General features: G+C 56.3%; 1 protein-coding gene across 4 annotated transcripts; it reads right to left on the bottom strand.

The window, feature by feature from the left end:
* Window positions 1-65: 65 nt before the first annotated feature.
* On the bottom strand, window positions 66-17,453 carry EGFL7 (EGF like domain multiple 7). Of its 4 annotated transcripts, XM_057371522.1 has the most exons (11): window positions 17,297-17,453; window positions 12,917-12,985; window positions 9,744-9,804; window positions 8,044-8,208; window positions 6,537-6,659; window positions 5,672-5,784; window positions 4,559-4,654; window positions 3,279-3,443; window positions 2,457-2,521; window positions 2,028-2,184; window positions 66-372 (listed from the first exon to the last, which is right to left on the bottom strand). In XM_057371522.1, exons 4-11 carry the CDS (start codon window positions 8,118-8,120, stop codon window positions 350-352), a joined length of 819 nt encoding a protein of 272 aa, XP_057227505.1. In that variant the 5' UTR covers window positions 8,121-8,208; window positions 9,744-9,804; window positions 12,917-12,985; window positions 17,297-17,453; the 3' UTR covers window positions 66-349. The 4 variants fall into 4 exon arrangements, with proteins under 4 accessions (XP_057227505.1, XP_057227504.1, XP_057227506.1 ...); XM_057371521.1 differs by lacking the exon at window positions 9,744-9,804; XM_057371523.1 differs by lacking the exons at window positions 9,744-9,804; window positions 17,297-17,453 and adding an exon at window positions 14,794-14,857.
* Between the last annotated feature and the right edge of the window lie 437 nt (window positions 17,454-17,890).

Genomic DNA, 17,890 nt, shown 5'->3' with positions numbered 1-17,890 from the left:
AGTGGCTCCCTGGGAGATGTCCCAGGGTAATGCCAGGGAAAGCCACACGTAGCTAAAAAGCACTCAGTTCACACCCAGGCAGTCTGGCACAGCCAGGCGCTCATGGCACGAGGTAAAACTTTTATTTGCTGCCTCTCCAGCAGGGAGAGGGCCCCGAGTCCAGTTTGGAAGGAACTGGGTGACCTCTCGTGAGGTGAGCTGGAAGAGAACGATGGAGATGCTGATGGGAACCTTGTCCTGCTGCCCCGTGCCTTCCTGTGGARGGTGTGGCTTCATCCCAGCCTGGGGCTGGAGAGGGAGATAAGAGCTGTGGATGCACTTGGCTTGCTCCAGGGCCTCAGGCACTCTGCTAGAGTTCGTTCTTGCAGGAACCTGGGTCGATGGGAAAAAAAAATTTCAGCAAAATAAATGCAGTCATTCGCCAGGATTTGCTTTGTCTCTTTCCCAGGCAGAATGAGCCCGACCTTAACCTCTGGGAATGTCACCCCTCTTTGCTGCTTTCCCTGTGCCAAACAACCCCAGGCTGGCTCTGTCCCCCCACACTCAGGAGTGTCACTCTCCCCTCCCTGGCGTGTCACAGTCCTTGCTGGGCCCTGTGCAGTGTCCCAAACCCAGGGACAGTAACAGTGACAATCTGTGCTGCACCTGGGGTAATTCAGACTTAGAGGGGCCAAAATGGTTATGGTTTAAAGAGCTGTGACCTGGTGCCTTTGCTGATGGTTTAAAAGAAGAAAAAAGAGGGTTTTTGGTCGCTGCACACACCCCCACTGAGCAGCTAATTGGGGAGTGYAGTTGTAGGGTGGCATTCAGCTGGGAAATGCTCCACCAGGCACAGAACATGGATGGCTGAGTAACTCCATGGGATTCCCTGCGAGCCCTGGGGCTTGCTGGAGTATGACAGGACAATTTTGTGTCCTACAGGGACTTGCAAGACCATGAAAAGAGACAAAAACAGGTTTTGCTTGCTGGAACAGACTTGACAGAAATTAATTTCAGGACTTTGGAGTCATCCCTTGGAATGAATCCATGTTACCTCGTGATGCTGCTCCCATTCCTCTGTGCTGTCACTAATAATATGTACAGGGCACTACTAGAAAACTCAGCCTCCTGGAACTCTCAGTGGTTCTGGTAATTACTCCTTTCTGGGATGGTTTTTAAGTGTCTGTTCACAGCTGCTTTGTCTTCAAACAAGTTCTTTGGATTCTTTTCTATCTAAGCCATTACTGCAGGCACTGAACTGGGACTGGATGTGCCCTGAACCAGTTTCTCCTGAGTCTTTCCAAGCCTCAGCAAGGTGTTCATGCACACCCCAGCCATGCTTGTGGAATTATTTAATGGGAAAATGAGCTGCAAAGAGCTGCCTATCAAAATGAAATGTTCACATGGCTGTGCTCTGCTTGGAGTCAAAGTGAGCACCACAGGGACCTGGGGGATGCTGTCCCTCCCTGKGGTGGGGACACCAGGCAGGACCCCCCATCCCCAGCCATTTCACACATGACAGCTCTCACTGGGGTCCCTTCCTCAGTTTGCTACTTCAGAGCCCCTCTCTGGTGCACTTACAGGTCTGTAGACTTCCAAAAAGGAACTCCTAAAACTTCCCAGGCTCGTAAATCTGCCAATTCCTGCACGCTCCCTGAACTTCTCTGATTGACTTTTTGGGCTGTTAATTCCTAAGAGCCGGGGGTTCTTTCCTAAGGATGGGTTASCAGGCAGGGACACAGCTGTGAGGTGCTGCCTGCCACACGTGGCTCCCCCTGCTCTGCCCCACAGCCACRCTCCCATGTGCCAATCCTACACTTTTTTGGCTGCTACACGGGCAGTCGGATGCTGCAGCCACAAAAACAGCTTTGAAATGAAGCTAATGGGCTGYTTGTGCTCATCCTTTATTAATTACAGGCTGCTGAGCTTGAGGCAGATCCAGATTAACAGTGGCATATGTGTTAGTGATCTCGCTGGCCCACATCTGCTCCCCGTGGCCAGGGTGGCTGGAGGGAGATCCTTCCACCCCGCTTTTTCCAGGCACTTACAGGTCTCCAGCCKCTCCTCCAGGAAGGAGATCTGCTCGCTCAGGGAGTCGATCCTGTCCAGCTGCTGCAGGGAGTGGGACAGGCGGCTGATGGGGTCTGCACCAACATCCTCCGGAGGCATGAGGTTGTGGAAGGGGGCCAGCACCAGCTGGAGCTTCTGCAGGGAGAAGGAGAGCTGTGAGAGTGTTCCCCCAGCAGCAGAACAACCTGGGGGGATTCAGTGCCCACCAGGCACGGCTCGAGGGGCTTTGGTTGTGTTCAAAGCTGGAAAAGCCACAGCGTGGGTGCTGCTGGCAGCAGGGAGCACAGCTGGGATGGTAAAAATAGAGCTGGGGCAGAGAGAAACCCTGGCTGCAAACAGCCCCGGGTGGGAGCTGGCTCAGCACGGCCCCGAGCAGGAACGGGAAAGGGGAATGTGCTGCGACTCACCTGYTCCAGCGCTTCCACTCTGCCCCTCAGCTCCTCCATTTCTTCCTTCATTTCACTGGAGGCACCTGGAAAAGCCACCAAGGGAATTTCAGTGAGTGAAGTGCCAAGGTGAGGGGGAAGCTGCTGGGCACAGAGACATCGCTGCAGGGCTCGGGCCAAGCTCTGCTGCTTCCCACTCCCCTCCCAGTGAGCCCCAGGGTCTGCTCTGCTGGGATCATCCCCCCAGACCTGCTGGCATCAAGAGCTCAGCCTGCTCCTGCTGCTGCAGCACCTGCAACAAAGCCGGGAGGGTTTCAGGATGAGAAATCAGTGGAGCCTGGCTTTGTGTGTCCGTGTTGCCAAAAAACGCCCAGGTCTGCCTTGTCCCGTGGTGGGCACCAGGGATTGTCCCCGCGGGGACAAAGGCAGGAGGTGCCCTGCTGTCACAGATGTTTGCTGTGTGATGCCCGTGCTGGCCACAGCGCATTATTACTCACGGTACGAGTTTGAAGTGTCACAGCGCGTACCAAAAGTAATAATGGACTGTCACCAGCGGCGCCCGCCGCTCCTCCAGGCGCTGCCCCTGCGGGAAGGACGATGATGATGATGGAGAGAACAGACACATCGCAGACACCTCCAGGCACCTCCTCACAGATGGGTTTGTGTGCAGAGGAAGTTGTTTGGGTGGGAGAAGGGCTCCTGGGTCAGCCGGAATAAATCTGAGAGGCTCTGGCTGTTGTCCCCTCTCCTGTCTCCTGGTCCTGCTCCATCCCGTGATGCTGAGTGTCACCCCAGCTGTCACTGAAGGAGCAGCAGCTGGGGCTCAGTGTGGGGCCRGGTTACCTGTGGGGCTGGAGGGGTCTGTCCCAGGCGCTGGCACCGGGGGCTGGCAGTCCTTGTGGTCGGCAGCCAGGCTGAARCCGTCCTGGCAGGCACAGTGGAAGCTCCCGGCTGTGTTGACGCAGAGCTGGCTGCACCCGTGGCTCTGGCTGGCACATTCATCCACGTCTGCAACACGGGAATGGTTTAGTGAGGAGGGGGACAGGGTGAGGGGCACAGGGGGGATGCAGTGGAACCCCAGTGAGTGCCTCAGTGTTTTCACCGGGCACAGCTCTGGCTGTCTCAGCACCAGCAGTGCCCAGGACAGGCCTGGATAAACCTGGGCTGAGCTGGAGAGGGTCTGACCTCCTCTCCTCCTCCTGCTCCCCCACAACACAGCCAGCAGCAAAAGCTGTGTCAGAACCCCCAGCTCTGGCCAGGAGGGCATGRGCAGCATGCCTCATCCCAGATTTAGGGCCGGGGTTTTGGTTCCAGCCAGCTGCGGGGAGGAGCTATCAGCCTTTCAAGTGTGTACAAAACCCTGTAACCTCTCCTCACACGGGGGAGTTGTTAAAGCTGTTCCCACAAWGCAGAAGGAGCCGCAGCGCTTCCCACGCCCGGGAGAATCTGTTTTAGGCACTGGGAAAATCCTCTCCCCCTGCCAGAGCTGTCAGCGATGGGCTCAGCCCTGCCTGGCCCAGCATGGGTCAGTGCCACACGCTCCTCCTCTGCCCTACAGGATGGTGGAAAGCTGGGAAAAGCCAGGGTGGGTTTTTTTTGCCTGATTTCCCTGTGCTTTGAGGAGCATTGGGCTGTTTCTCTGTGCAGAGGAGCCTGGAGATCACCAGGCTTCCCCTCCACCCACGGATATTTTGGTTTATGGGTTTTTAATCTCTGCAGYAAATGGGTGGTTGAGTTTACAGCAGGAGTTTACAAAGGCTGAGAGGGATCACGGGGAACACATGATCTCAGGCCAGCCCCACAAGGGTTTGTGCTGTGGGGAGGATTTACTGGTGTGCTCACAGCTCTGCTCACACAGCACAGAGGGAAAATTGGGGTGCCAAAGCTGCACAGGAGGGCTGGGGGCATTGAGACAGCCAAAAAGAGCTCAGAACTCCCCCTGGAGTTCTGCCCATCCTTTCCTGGATCAGGGCCTGAAGCATGGCCCAAAGTTGTGGGGTTGGTGTAGGACAAAGGACATCCAGAGCCCCACGGCAGCTCACGTGCTCCCAGGAGGAGCTCTCCCAGCAGCAGCAGGGCAGGTGTGACACAGGGAGCGAGCAGAGGGGTGACATGGCCAGTACCTGTCTGGCAGGATGGCCCTGTCCAGCCGGGGGGACAGGAGCATCTCCCGGGGAAGGCGCAGGTGCCTCCGTTCTGGCACGGCTCCCAGCAGAGAGCTGTGAGAGGAAACACCAGCACAGCGTCACCAGCAGCTCTGGGGGGCCCCAGATCCCTCCCTGGATGGATGGGTGCAACCCCAAAACACACCAGCACAGCATCACCCAGCAGCTCTGGGGGTCCCCAGATCCCTCCCTGGATGGATGCACACCCCAAAACACCCCAGAACAGCGTCACCAGCAGCTCTGGGGGTCCCCAGCTCCCTCCTTCCCAGCCTGGATGGATGCACACCCCAAAACACACCAGCACAATGTCACCCAGCAGCTCTGGGCATCCCCAGCTCCCTCCCTCCCCTCTGGATGGGTGCAACCCCAAAACAGCCCAGCACAGCATCACCCAGCAGCTCCAGGGGTCCCCAACTCCCTCCCTGGATGGAGGCACATCCCAAAACACACCAGCACAGCATCACTCAACAGCTCTGGGGGTCCCCAGCTCCCTTCCTCCCTCTCTGGATGGATGCACACCCCAAAACACACCAGCACCCCATATTGGAGTCACATTGCCCAGGGTGAACAGGGCACAGGACGGCTGCAAGGAAGAGGACCGTGGGTTTGCAGCCTGGAAAGAGGCTGAGGGGCTTGCAGGCAGCAAAAATGGGAAGGAGGAGGGGAACACACAGCAGCAGCCCACGGTGCCATGCTCTGAGCTCCTCTGGGGACAGCCTGGCTGCAGCTGGGGTTTGCATTTGCTGCCTCCTGAAAGCATCTCTTATCCCTTCCTGCTGATTCAGATTGAAAGGACTTACTCGTTTTAATTATCCTCGGGTAACTATAAAGGTAATAAGTCATCCCAAAGGAAAAAGGCCCAAGAGGCAGCAGGGGAAAGATGRGAATTAATCAGGTATTGAAGCGCTTTTGGCTGTGATGCTGAAAATGTAAATGCATTCCTAGAAGGAGGAGAATCCACCTGACAGGCAGAGGGTTGGTAGAGGAGAAATGTGGTGCTGGGGCCTCCTCCAGGGACACGGGGGGTCTGGGGACAGGCAGTGGCTCGGGGGTGACCCAGCAGCTCCTCACCTCTGGTACAGCCCAGTCCAGGGCTGTTTGCTCTGCTCCAGCCRGGGCAGCACGGGGCTGTGGGCTCGGGCAGCTGCCTGTACCTCTGCCTGTAGGCAACCTTGTAGATGGTCCTGCGAGGCAAAGATGGGGTCAGCTGGGTGCCCCAACCCYATCCTGATCCCACARCGGCTCAGGGAKCTCYTRGGRWYCRGRATCCYCMWCYCTGYRGATCCCMCAGYRGCTCAGRGRSCTYYYAGGGRYCAGGATCCCMMTCCCTGYAGATCCCACAGCAGCTCWGGGAGYTCYTAGGGRYCAGGAYCCCCCWCCCTGTGCATCCCACAATGGCTCAGGGAGCTCCCAGGGGCCAGGATCCCTCTCTCTGCAGATTACCCAGCAGCTCAGGGAGCTCTTGGGAGCCGGGATCCCCCTCCCTGGGGATCCCACAATGGCTCAGGGCATTCCCAGGGGCAGGAATCCTCCCTGCGGATCCCACAGCAACTCAGGGAGTTCTCAGGGGCCAGAATCTTCATCCCTGGGGATCCCACARCAGCTCAGGGGGCTCCCAGGGGCCAGGATCCTCATCCCTGTAGATGCCCCATGGGCTCAGGATGCTCCCAGGGGCCGGGATCTCCCTCCCTGCAGATCCCACAGTGGCTCAGGGAGCTCCCAAGGGCCAGGATCCCCATCCCTGTGGATTCCCCAGCAGCTCAGAGAGCACCCAGAGGCCGGGATCCCCATCCCTGCAGATCTCCCAGTGGCTCAGGGATGCTCCCAAGGGCCAGGATCCCCATCTCTGCAGGTCCCACAATGGCTCAGGATGCTCCCAGGGGCCGGGATCCCCCTCCCTGCGTGTCCAGCAGGCTCCCCATGCAGGTGGCCTCACCTGTAGGTGCTGCAGAGGCGCTGGCCCTGGCAGGTGGTGAGGTAGGGCTGGTACACGGGCTGCACGTGGGACTCGGTGTGGGCGCTCTGCCGGCTCCGCGGCCCCGCAGCACACACCCTGCGGCTGAACACACAGAGGTCAGTCCAATCCCTGCCACCAGGACACGGCCTGACCGCCCCTCCCTGCCCAGGGCTGCCCCAGTGACCCAGGGAGCCACCTCAAACAGTTTCAGGTCAATGACACAACTCTGGAGCACTATGAGAGGCGCAGGGTTTTCCTCCCAGGAAAACAAGATTTCCTCCCAGAACCCAGATTTAGGGATGAATTACTCATTCCATTCGTTGTCTCCCTTCCCCTAAAACCACTCACTTTCTGGGTGGATTTTCCTTTTTGCATTCCTAACACGGATGCCCCTGTGGTCACCAAGAAATTAATGACTTCACAGGAAGCGTCCGGCTCACCGCAAAAAAAAAAAATAGAGGTTGGATAAAAGGCACTCCCCAGCYTTCCTAAGATAACTGTTATCCAGGCAAAAACTTTCCCAAGGTTAACAGCCAAAGTGGTCTTGTTTAAACATCCTTTTTTTCCAACGATTTCCAGCCCAGGCAGGTCAGTCCCACTGAGGAACCCATCTACTTGTCTCAGCCTCCCAGCTCAATTAGAAACTAAAATAAAGAGCCTGGGAATTCGTATGGACATCAGATGGCTTCCATTAACTCCAGCAAACTCCTCTCAGCCTCGTGATTAATGCTATAGAAGATGCAGTTTTTAAATGGCAATTGTTTGCTTTGTAAAATTTAGAATAAAGTTTTAGCTGCGGCCTGTGCGTGAGAGCGAGGAATCCGGCTGTGGTTTCAGTCCTGGACAGAACGTGAAAGGTTTGATGCTGGAGGAGCATTTCAGTGTAAAAACAAACTTTGTAGAAAATGTGAGCTGGGTTTGGGAGTGGGATTGGAGCTCCAGCTCCTCTCGGCTGCGGGAGTAACTGGGGCACCCAGCTCTGGGTTTCCTCGGAGCTGTGCTGGCATCCAGAACATTCTCCCAGCACGGGAAGGGATTTGCTGGACCACAGCAGCACCCTGGGGAGCGCAGAGCACAGCTCTCCACACCTGTGTCCCTGGGTGTCCTTCAGAGCTGGGAGCTGCATCCTCCTCTGAATGGAAAAACCTCACCCTCCTTCACCCATGACAGCTCGTTCGCAARGCTTGATTTGTGTGACAGCAACATTTCACACATTTTTACCAAGGATGTGCTTGAAAGAGGCAATAATAATTCCTCAACAGCTCAGGGCCTGATGAGCTTTTGACTCTCCCAGACAAAAAGCCCAGAGTGTCCCTGCTGCAGGGAGCTGGGACATTTCYTCTGAGAGATGTTTTCTCTTGGGTGACAAAGAGCCAGCAAAGGGCTGGAGAGCCTTTGCCACMTCCCTGCCAGCCCAGAGAGCCACCCAGGCTGCTCCTCCCCGGGGAGGATGGATGGTGAGAGATGCAGACAAACAGGACCTTACCCCGTGCGGGTGAAGCTCTCGGTGCCGGCGGTGAGGATGAGGAGGATGCTCCAGAGGAGGAAGCCGCGGCTCCGCATGTCCCGTCCTTCCCGTGGCACCGCCGTGTCCCTCTCTCCGTGGGTTCTGCCGGCTCCTACTGCATGGCTCGCCCTTCAGAAGGGGTCCCTGCAGCCAGGAGAGCTTTGTGAGCTCCAGGTGTCCCCTCCCCAGCTGGTGACATCTGACAGAGCCACGGGGACAAAGCCCCGGCGAGCTGGGAGCTGCTCCAGGCACAAACCCACCCTGGCTGGGCTCATCACTGTGACACCACAATAATTCAGGAATTATTRCAGATTGACCCCGGGGAGGCCTGGAGATGCTCTCAGGGCAGCAGGGGCCGCAGTTCTGCGTTGAGGGGCAGGGAAGGGATGTGTGTTCCCTGAAATTTGCCGCCAGTTCCAGGCAGCGAGGGCAAAACAATGGCCCGTCATGTCTTAATGCACACAGCATTGTAAAGCTGCGTTTTCCCACCACATAACGCACTGAAATCTGATCTTCTCCCCTTTAAAATACAAATTCGTGACAGAGAAAAGTGCTGTGAGGGCCATGTGTACCATCTGCAGCGTCGGTTCTGAGGCACAAACCGGGAGGTTTTTGATTTCCTAGCACAGGACAAATACAAAACTTCAAGGCTGRAGAGGGTCAGTAACAATATCTAATTCAAACAATAACTCATCTAAACAAACCACTCGGCCTCCGGATGGCAGCAGCTGAAGGAGGAAGAAATAAAGAAACCCACCTTAAATATGCACCCATTAAAGAAAGAATCAGCCATTCTGATTAAACTTTCAGAAAAGAGAGGCAACACAACAAGAAACCTCCTTCTGAGGCTGCAAATACGATTAGCTGAAAATCAACTTTCCAAAATCCCCAAGTGCAGTAGGGTGGGATTGGACTGGAAAGTTGCAGGTTGATTCCCAAGCACCATTGGGATAAATCCCAACTCTGAGATAAGTTTTTACAAATAATCATGGCAAATCTGCAGACCCTGCAGATCTCCAAGCCCTTCTCCGAGGCACTCAGGGYTGTCTTTTTCTCAGGGAAGAATCTGAGGCAGGGAGAGATGGAGATTCACATCTGGAGAGAAACCAGCCCGGTGCCTTCCTGCCCCTTTAATATCAAATATCAAATACCAAATATTAAATATCCCAGCGTATTTCCATGCAAACCCAGCCCCGAGGATGTAAGAAGGATTTTGGTGCTTTAAAGCTTCTAGTCCTCCATTTTCCTTCAAACATAGCAATTAGTTCAATTTCCTAATGATTAATTTACAGTATCTCCACAATCAGGAAAGCAAATCTTACTCATCCTGCAGGAAAGTTTTTTTTAAAAAAATAATGAAGAATCTTTCCCTCTCCCCAACCCTCCTGGAGACATTCCAAGGACTCTGATGCAGACACACAGCAGCTCCCCTTTGCTCCATCAGCCAGCTTTTCCCAGGGCTAAACTGGGACACAGAATTTCCCTACAACCCCAGATCCCCGGGCTCTCAGTGCTGCTGCAGAGGGCTGGAATCAAACCCTGCCAACCATCTCCATCCTCCCACGGGATTCCTACGGCTGCCATGGGAGATTTTGCTGTGGGGACAGCAAGAAACACAGGGCAGGAGCCTAAAATACAGTTTGTTTTTTTCATTTGGAACTGGAGCAGCACTGCCCTACCTCGAGCAGTCAGAGGATCCCTCTGGGTCATAAAATTATGATCGCTTCATACCAGAAAGAGCTGTAWAAGTAGAAAATATGATGGTCTAGACTTGTCTTTTTTATGAGTTAGTGAAAATCAACCCCCTTTAAAGACCCTCCAACCTGTTGCCACCACCTATTCTATCCTTTTTTAAAGCACAGAACTAAAGAAAAGAGGTTTTTTTCAGGCATAAGAAAAAACAAATGCTTTTTTTTTTTTCTTTTTCATTGCCTTTCAAGCCACTCAAATGAAGAGGTGAAACCCCATGGTCTGGCAAATGAAATTATGTCTGAGGGGTCAGCAAAGCCTCCTTGGCTGCGTCTGCAAGTTTCGAGTCCCTCTCCCGCCAGCCAGAACCATTCCCAAATTTCTCTTAGGTCTGTTCTTGCCTCACCTGCCGCAACAACCGAGGGGGGCAGGTGAGCAGCACTTTGCCCAGCTCTGCCCGCGGAACCGAGATTAAAACTGCGGCTGACGGCAGCAGGAGGAATCGTGCTCGGGCTGCAAAGGGATGAGGGAATCCAGCCCCTCCCGGGACCACACTTCTCCAGACAGCCTGGCCTGGTTCTGCAGGTGAAACCGCGGCTCCAAACCGGGCTTGTGCACGCTCAAAACCTCCCGGAGCGGGTCAGCACCAACCGCGGGGGGATGGATTCGCCCTGCGCAGGCTGGGATGCGGCACCGCGGGGAGCGGGSGGGATGGAGCGGGACTGGGGCACGGCGACACCGCGGAGAGGGCTGTGACACTGTCCGGAGGGACACGGGGGCTGCAGGGACACCGGAACCGTGCAGGGGCTGCAGGGAGCCGGTACCGGAGGGGCTGCGGGGATGGGGGTGTCCCGGGTGTCTCGGAGGACACGAATGTCCCAGGAAACTGTATGGACACGGGTGTCCCGGGGGGCTGTAGGGATGCGAATATCCCGGGGGGCTGTAGGGACACGGGTGTCCCTGGGGCTATAGTGGCACGGGCGTCTCGGGGGGCTGTAAGGACGCGGGTGTCCCGGGGGCTGTAGAGATGCGAATATCCCGGGGGGCTGTAGGAACATGGGTGTCCCGGGGGGCTGTAGGGATGCGGGTGTGCCGGGGGCTGCACAAACACGGGAGTCCCGGGGATGCTCCCCACGGCCGCAGCAGCCCGATCCCCGCTCTCCCGGCGCTGTACCCGGGACAGGCGGAGCCCTCTCGCCGGCCCAGGGGCCCCCTATCCCCGGCCGCCCCCGCGCTGCGGTACCGAGCCCCGCTCCGCCGCCACCCCCGTCCCCCGCCCGTGGCCGCCGGGGAATGCGGCCGAGCCCCTCCGGCCGTGCCGAGCCCCTCCGGCCGTTCAGAGCTCCCCGGCCGTGCCGAGCCCCTCCGGCCGTGCCGAGCCCCGGGCGGCGCCCGCCGGGACTCACCGGTGGCGGTGGCGGAGCCGCGGAGTCGCCGCCGCTCCCGGCCCCCCGCGCATTTCCTCCCCCGGCCCGAGCCGGTCCCTCCGCCCCGGCCCAATGAGCTCCCGGCTCCCGGGGAGGAAAGCGGAGCCTCCCGGCCGGGGGGAAGCGCCGGGGCCCGGGGATCTCCGCCTGCCCCCGCCCCGCCGGCCCCCGCCGGCCGCCACCTGCCCCCGGTTCCCCGGGACGCGAGCGGGGACCGGGCAGCGCCGCCGGAGCGGTGGGATCCCGCGGGGGAATCGTGCGGGGACAGGGCGAGACCCCCGAGAAACCCACCCGGGGTGAGGGACGCGCTGCTGTTATATCCCAAATGTTGTGGCTGCCCCYGATGGAGTCGGGATTGTGGGGGACCCCGCTCTGGCTGGGTGTGGAGCCTTACCTGGATGAGGATGAGCCCCCAGCCCCGCCAGCCCGGCCCCATGTGCCCCACAGTGCGAGGACACGCGGTSCCTGGGCCCCCCGATGGCCCGGCCCTCCTGGGTGGGCAGGGGATTAGCATGGAGAGATCCCGGCACAGCCCCGGCCCACGGGTGTTCAGCCTCCCCGGGAGAACGGTCCATCACCAGCGCGGGGCCGCGGCTAATTTAATTCTTTTTACTAAAAATTACTGTCCAGAACCGCACCAGCGCCCACCACGAGCACAGAGGATTTTAGAACACATCCTCTCTCTCCAGGTTAGAGACCCGCTCCAGAGCCTCCCGCCGCGTCCCGTTAATGCCCCTGAGCTCATTCCAACAGCAAAATCCTGCAGGAGCCGGTGATGAACCACCAGGCTTCCAGGGAGCCCTAAAGGATGCTCAGAGAATTCCTTGGAAGCCCCCCCAGCTGCGGAGACCCCGAGAGACTCTCCAGGGTGACACCCAGGGCTCGGCTCTGTTTGCCGGACACCTGCCCGAGCCCAGCTGCCCACAGGCTTCTCCTCTTAAACGCCCAGTTATTTATCAAAGCAGCTCTTTTTTTGTGCCAAATTGCCACTTGTTTTGTCTACATTTTTGTCTGGAAAATTAGAACACAGAGGGTTATTGTTTTTGAAGTGACTTAGGCGCCTGCCCATGCACAGAACCATTCTTAAAGATAGCAGGGATCTGATGTGCAAATGAATGGCAGGATACAGCCCCCTGGGAATATTTGTTCCCATTAAGCTCGGCAAATTTTTTTGAAAGYGTGTAAGCATTTAAAGGAAATATTTACCAGTTAAACAATAATGGCTCCAAGAGAACAACTGAGATCACTGGCCCATCCCCTCCGTTTCCTCAGGGATGGAATTGGAGCTGTCTCAGGCCGTGTCTGATGGGTGCTTGGGGCTCTGAGGTGTAAAAGAGCTTTGGTGGGATCCTCCCTGAGGAAGGGAGCAGAGGGGAATCCTCTCTGGGAAATGCTGGTGGAGATGGAGATCCATTCCCAGCAAGGAGAGGCTTGGTGGTGCTCCCTGTCACATAGCTCCTCACACGGGTCTATCACCCTCTGGACCCACCCCAACCTCTGGGAATGAACTCAGCTCCCTCAATTTCATAAGCACAGGCATCTTCTCCCAAGAGCCTCAGAGGGACAGTAATTATCTTGTTATTTGGAGAGTGTTACCGGGCTTTTTCTGGAGTATGGGGGAGATGAACAGAGCCTGAATTATTGTCTAATAATTGCAAAATGCGCGTGGGAGTTRAATTTTCTCAGTGTGGCCATACTGAAAGCACAGGATCTCATTYTGCTGCTGAGACACTCACCTGATCCACGGGGCTCCATCAGCTGTCCTGGGCAGGGATCCTTTCCTTGAGGAGCAKCTTGGTTTCTTTCTGCCAGGATGGAAGAAGCCCAGAGTTACACTCCCTTTGCCCAGAGCAGTGACCCAGCCCTTGCCCATGATGGATTTGGTGTCCCCTGGACACTCCCAAAAATCCCTGCAGAGTGGGGTGGAGGATGAGAGCAGGATCGTGGTCACAGAGCCCCCGTGGCACTGAGCTCACTCTGCTGCTGTCCCAGCGAGGCACAGACACTGTCACAGCACTGCAGGGAACAGGGACCTCCATCCCCATCCCACAGTGGGTGTTTTAGGGTATCCTACAGTCCTGATCCTCCTGATCACGGTGGGAATGAATCCAGGCGGACCCACAGTGCCTTTGCCCCATTCAGGGCTGTGCAAACCAGGGGATGAGCTGCTCTGCTCAGCCCCATTTCCACCCAACACAGCACCAGGGCTTTGCTGGACAGGATTTATCCCCTCCAGCAGTTTTCCCAGTGCTCAAGGGTGGGATATTCCAAGAACCAAAGAGCACAGGGCCCCCCAGCACACTCTCCGAAGTGTACCCTCTCTGATTTGTGATCCTATCTGCTGTTCCCCAACACTGCATTTCACCATTTACCCTTTTTTAAGGACAAACATCCCTAACTGTCCAGGAAACATTTGCACGGATCCCTGAGATCCCGTGTGTGAATTTGATGGTGAGGAAGAGGATGGACTCCTCCTTCAGCTCCTCACAGGACACCACCACCCAGCACAGGACCGAGCACGCTCCTTCCAGGCACTCACTGGAGCCTTCCCAGCCATAACCGAGCATTTTAAAATTCTGCCAGTATTTTAATTACAAAATGTTTCCTTTCCACTTCCATTTACTGGGTCAAATCTTTGCTCGAGCAAGTGTCCGTGTCAGCTGCTAAAGAGCTGCATACAGCCAATAAAAGAGCATTCAATCCTCACTCTCGGGAGGGTTTTATGTCTTATGTGCTAATATTCATTATGTTGAGAGGGAAATCCCCCAGGACAAGGCCTGGCAGAGCTCCCCTGGAAGCAGAGGAGTTCTGCCAGTTGGGAGTGGGGGAAGATCAGATCTGCTGGCGCTGTTTCTGTCAGTGTGATGAGCTCCTGACAGAGGCAGCAGGGCATTTTGGCTCCTGAATTCCAAGTCCTCCCTTGCCCGATGTTTTACATTTTTCCCCCACATCTTTCTCCCTTGCACACCAGAAYCGTACTCCCACGACATCTAATATTAATGCTTGTCTCCAGGCCAGGAGAGAAATGTTTCTGCCCAGCCTCCCTCTTAGATTTAACAATGCCAAAATCTCTGTGTCTCCCACTGCTTTTACCACCAGTGGGAGGGATGGTGAGTGCTGGCCCGGAGCARGGCTCAGGTTGAACACCAGGATAGTGTGGAGGTGAGATTTTCACCCATTTCCTACAGAGCTGCCAACCCCATGCACCTGCCAGGCTCTGATATTGCCCTGAGAGCACCCACGGTGGATTGAGGAGCTGAGGGRTTGGAAAAGCTTGGAAAAGTTTGATAGAGCTTGGATTGGAAAAGYTTCCCTGTTTGGTACTTGGAGGGTGTGAATCTGGGGTGGAGAACACAAAAAGGATTAACAGAGGAGAATTAACAGATCAGAGCTAAAGTCCCACATCAGGAACATGCTCTTATGAGAGAACTTCCAGCCACCACAGAAAATGGGACGTGCCCAGGCCCACGAGGGGCTGGAGGTGCTGAGGTGACAAATGGACGGGGACACGGGCAGGACAGAGGTGACAAATGGATGGGGACACGAGCAGGACAGTGACACACATACAGATGCAAAACCTTTCAGCTCCCCCACGCCRTGGCTGACCCCATACCTGCAGCACACAATGGGCTCTCGCTGTCCTCCACRGGGGTCTGGCACAGAACTGCCAGCACTTGCTAAAGCAAAGGGAATTTTTGGTGCTTCTCAAAGGCAAAAAAAAAAAAGGAAAAGAAGAGAAGAGGAATGGCTTTTGCTGTTCTAGGACAAATTCTTCTGCTCGGGCTTTTCACGAGGCTGTTTGTAAACTTTACGCGTCAGTTTGAGCAGCCCCTGTGAGGAAAATTCCCTCCCCCTATTCTGCTCTGTCCCATATTGTTCTGAGCTGCGTCAGCTGCACACCAGTTATCTCAGTGGAAATCTAGAGGAGTCCACTGATGGCAGCGGGATAAAACCGGGTCAAACCAAGAAAAAGGACTTGATCCATAACTCTGGCTCTGTCGTCACCAGTGGCTCGGGACTCTGCATATTAAAACTGAGACCTGAGCCCCACAAAGTGATTTTGTTTTGGCCTGAGTAAGGGCTTCACAAGGATTAATTGTCTCAGGACCAGTGTGTTATAACTTAAGGTGCCCACGGGGACAACCAGCAGCTGAGCTGTGCAAAAACAAGTGCAGGAACAAGGCTCCATCCCATATCCAGCTTGGATTTTTATTTGCATTTAAAGGAGGCAGCAATGGCTGCAGCGTAAAAACTGGGAAATGATTCATCCTACCCAGGAATAAACTAAATTCTGCAGCTTCCTGTGAAATTTCCCTGGCAAAACGTGGCAGTGATCCCCCACCCCATTCTCCCAGTGAATCCCATGGGAAGTGTGGTGGGGTAACTGGGAGCTGCAGGATGGCTCCATCCCCTCACCGTGGCCATCCCAGGGAGCAGTTTAGCAGAGAGCCTTTCACACAAAATTTTTTTGCTCTGGTTATCTTTCACACAAGAAATTTTTTCTTTCACACAAGAAATTTTCGCTCTGGTTATCTTTCATTTCCAGGAGGAAATCTCCATCTCCAGGAGGCTGCCCTAAGCACAGCTCCCCTTTGCCATCGCCTCCCAGGCTGTGGGCAGGATGGGGATCCAGGCTCTCACTTCGGGAGAGAGGAGACAATCATTCTGATCACCCCCTTCTCTTTGCACAGACACTTTTGTTTCCCTGCCTGGCCTGGGAKCTGCTCCCGGGTGTTCCTCCCAGCCCTCCTGCTGCTGCTGGGACTCGGGGCAGGCTCGTTTACCCCAATTTGCTGCAGTTTGTAAATCTGCCTCCCCGGGGCCAGCCCCATCTGCAGCRGCAGAGCCTGGGAAAGGGCTCCAAGCAGCCTCCAGACCAGATTCAATTTCTCTTCCTTACCTCCAGGGAAACTTGGGAGGGCTGCTGGTGGAGCAGGAGAGAGGGGGGAGCAGCTCCGTCGACAGATCACAGAGAAAAAAGTGACAATCTGCCGTGTTTCCCACTGCTGCCCAGAGGTGAGGGGGATTTTGAGGATGCTCCAGCCACAACAGCCTTCCACAGCCTCCCATGCACTGCCAGACCTTCCCAAACCAGCTTGAAATCAATTTAACCACTGGCAAAACCTTGTTGTTTCTTTCTATGTTTGATTCTCTGCTCAGGGAACTAATTCCACGTATGTTAGACCCTGAGGAAAAAAAAACTTCTAGGTTATTTCTACCAGGAGCCGTTCGCTGGTGCGGTTCTGTTCCGTATTCCTGCACAGACAGAGAGTGCCTGGGTATCCCAGCTGTTCCTTYATCCCAAAATTCCCTCCGTGAATTTTATCCCAAAATTCCCTCAGTGCCTCACTGAAAGCCTCCTGCCCGCACTGTGTAATGTCACAGATGAGGAGCCACAGGGAGCTGAAAACAGCATGAAAATTACCCAGCTCTGAGGTTTTAAACCTGGAGGATTTGCTGAGCTCCCGATGCACACCCAGCGTGATCCAGGCTCGGCTGCTGATCGGGATAAACCCCGGGGAAAGAGCCAGGACAGTCCCTGTCCACCCCCCTGTCCTGCCCCACATCCCACCCGGCTCTGGGGCTGAATTTCGCTGAATTGAGGAGAGCAGAGGGCAGGGAGCACAKGGGGGAGGATGGACAGCGCGGTGATGTATCAGAGGTGTCCAGAGAGCCGGCGGAGCAAAGGGAGGGAGCCACAGAAACAAAAGAGATTAGCGAAGAATTTCCAGATATCTCACAGGAATGCGCGCAAGTGCTCGCAGCCTCTACGCTCACAGGAGGTAAAATTTGGTGTGCTCAGAGCAAAACCGCGCTGGAGATGCTCCTCAGCACGTGGCTGACAKCGGATCCAGCCTGGTGGGGAGCAGKGGAGGCTGCCTCACATCCCTGAGYGTTCCCRGGGATCMCAGGGATGCTTCACACCCCTCCAAGGGATGCTTTACACCCCTTTTCTCTCCGTGCTGGGTGTTCAACCATCCCCAAGGCTCCCACCATCACGAGCGGGGTCAAAACCCACTCAGGGCTGGCAAGGACACGTTCCCACTGTCATCTCCGCATCCCATCCCATCCCATCCCACCCACCCCATCCCATCCCTGCTGTGTCTCTGTGGTACCTTGGGTGCCCCGCCGTCCCCCGCCGTGCCGGGAGCAGCCCCGTTGGCTCCCGGTGGCCATCCCAGCCCGGCCACCCCCGGCTCCGGTGGCCCCGGGCACCCTGGCGGTGGCCCCGGCATGGCCGGCCGCCGGCCGCGCACAGGCAGGAGGTGGCTGCCGAGGTGGAAGGGCGGCTTTTTATGCTTTTCTTCCTGTATAAATCAGGCCGGGGATGGACAATCCCAGACAGGACTTCCTGTGTGTGTTGTGAGCTGATAACGGGCGCCGCGAGGAGAACAAACACGGCCGCCCCGAGGGGGAGAGGGGCCACGGGGCGGGACCCCCACACCGAGCCCACCGGGGATGGACACGGAGAGGAGGCAGCCACGAGTCCCTGGGGACACGGGGAGGGACAGGGMTGCCTGCCCGGGCTCCCTGCAGAGCCTCGCACCAGGCCTGGGATGGGTGGGACCCTCCCGCCTCGCTTTTGGCACATTTYGGCAGCTCCCATCGCAGCCACCTCTCATTTCCCCTCGAAAGGTGACACTGGGGACCCTCACAGCGCCAGGGACCTGTGGCAAGCACGGCAGGGCTGGTGGCCACCTCCTCCTCGA

This window comes from Malurus melanocephalus, unplaced genomic scaffold, assembly GCF_030028575.1.
Source record: "Malurus melanocephalus ecotype Western Australia unplaced genomic scaffold, MMel_1.1 scaffold_149, whole genome shotgun sequence".
In the NCBI taxonomy this organism is placed as follows: domain Eukaryota; kingdom Metazoa; phylum Chordata; class Aves; order Passeriformes; family Maluridae; genus Malurus; species Malurus melanocephalus.
The sequence above is the reverse complement of the archived record's forward strand: the minus strand, read 5'-3'. Positions and strand labels throughout refer to the sequence as shown.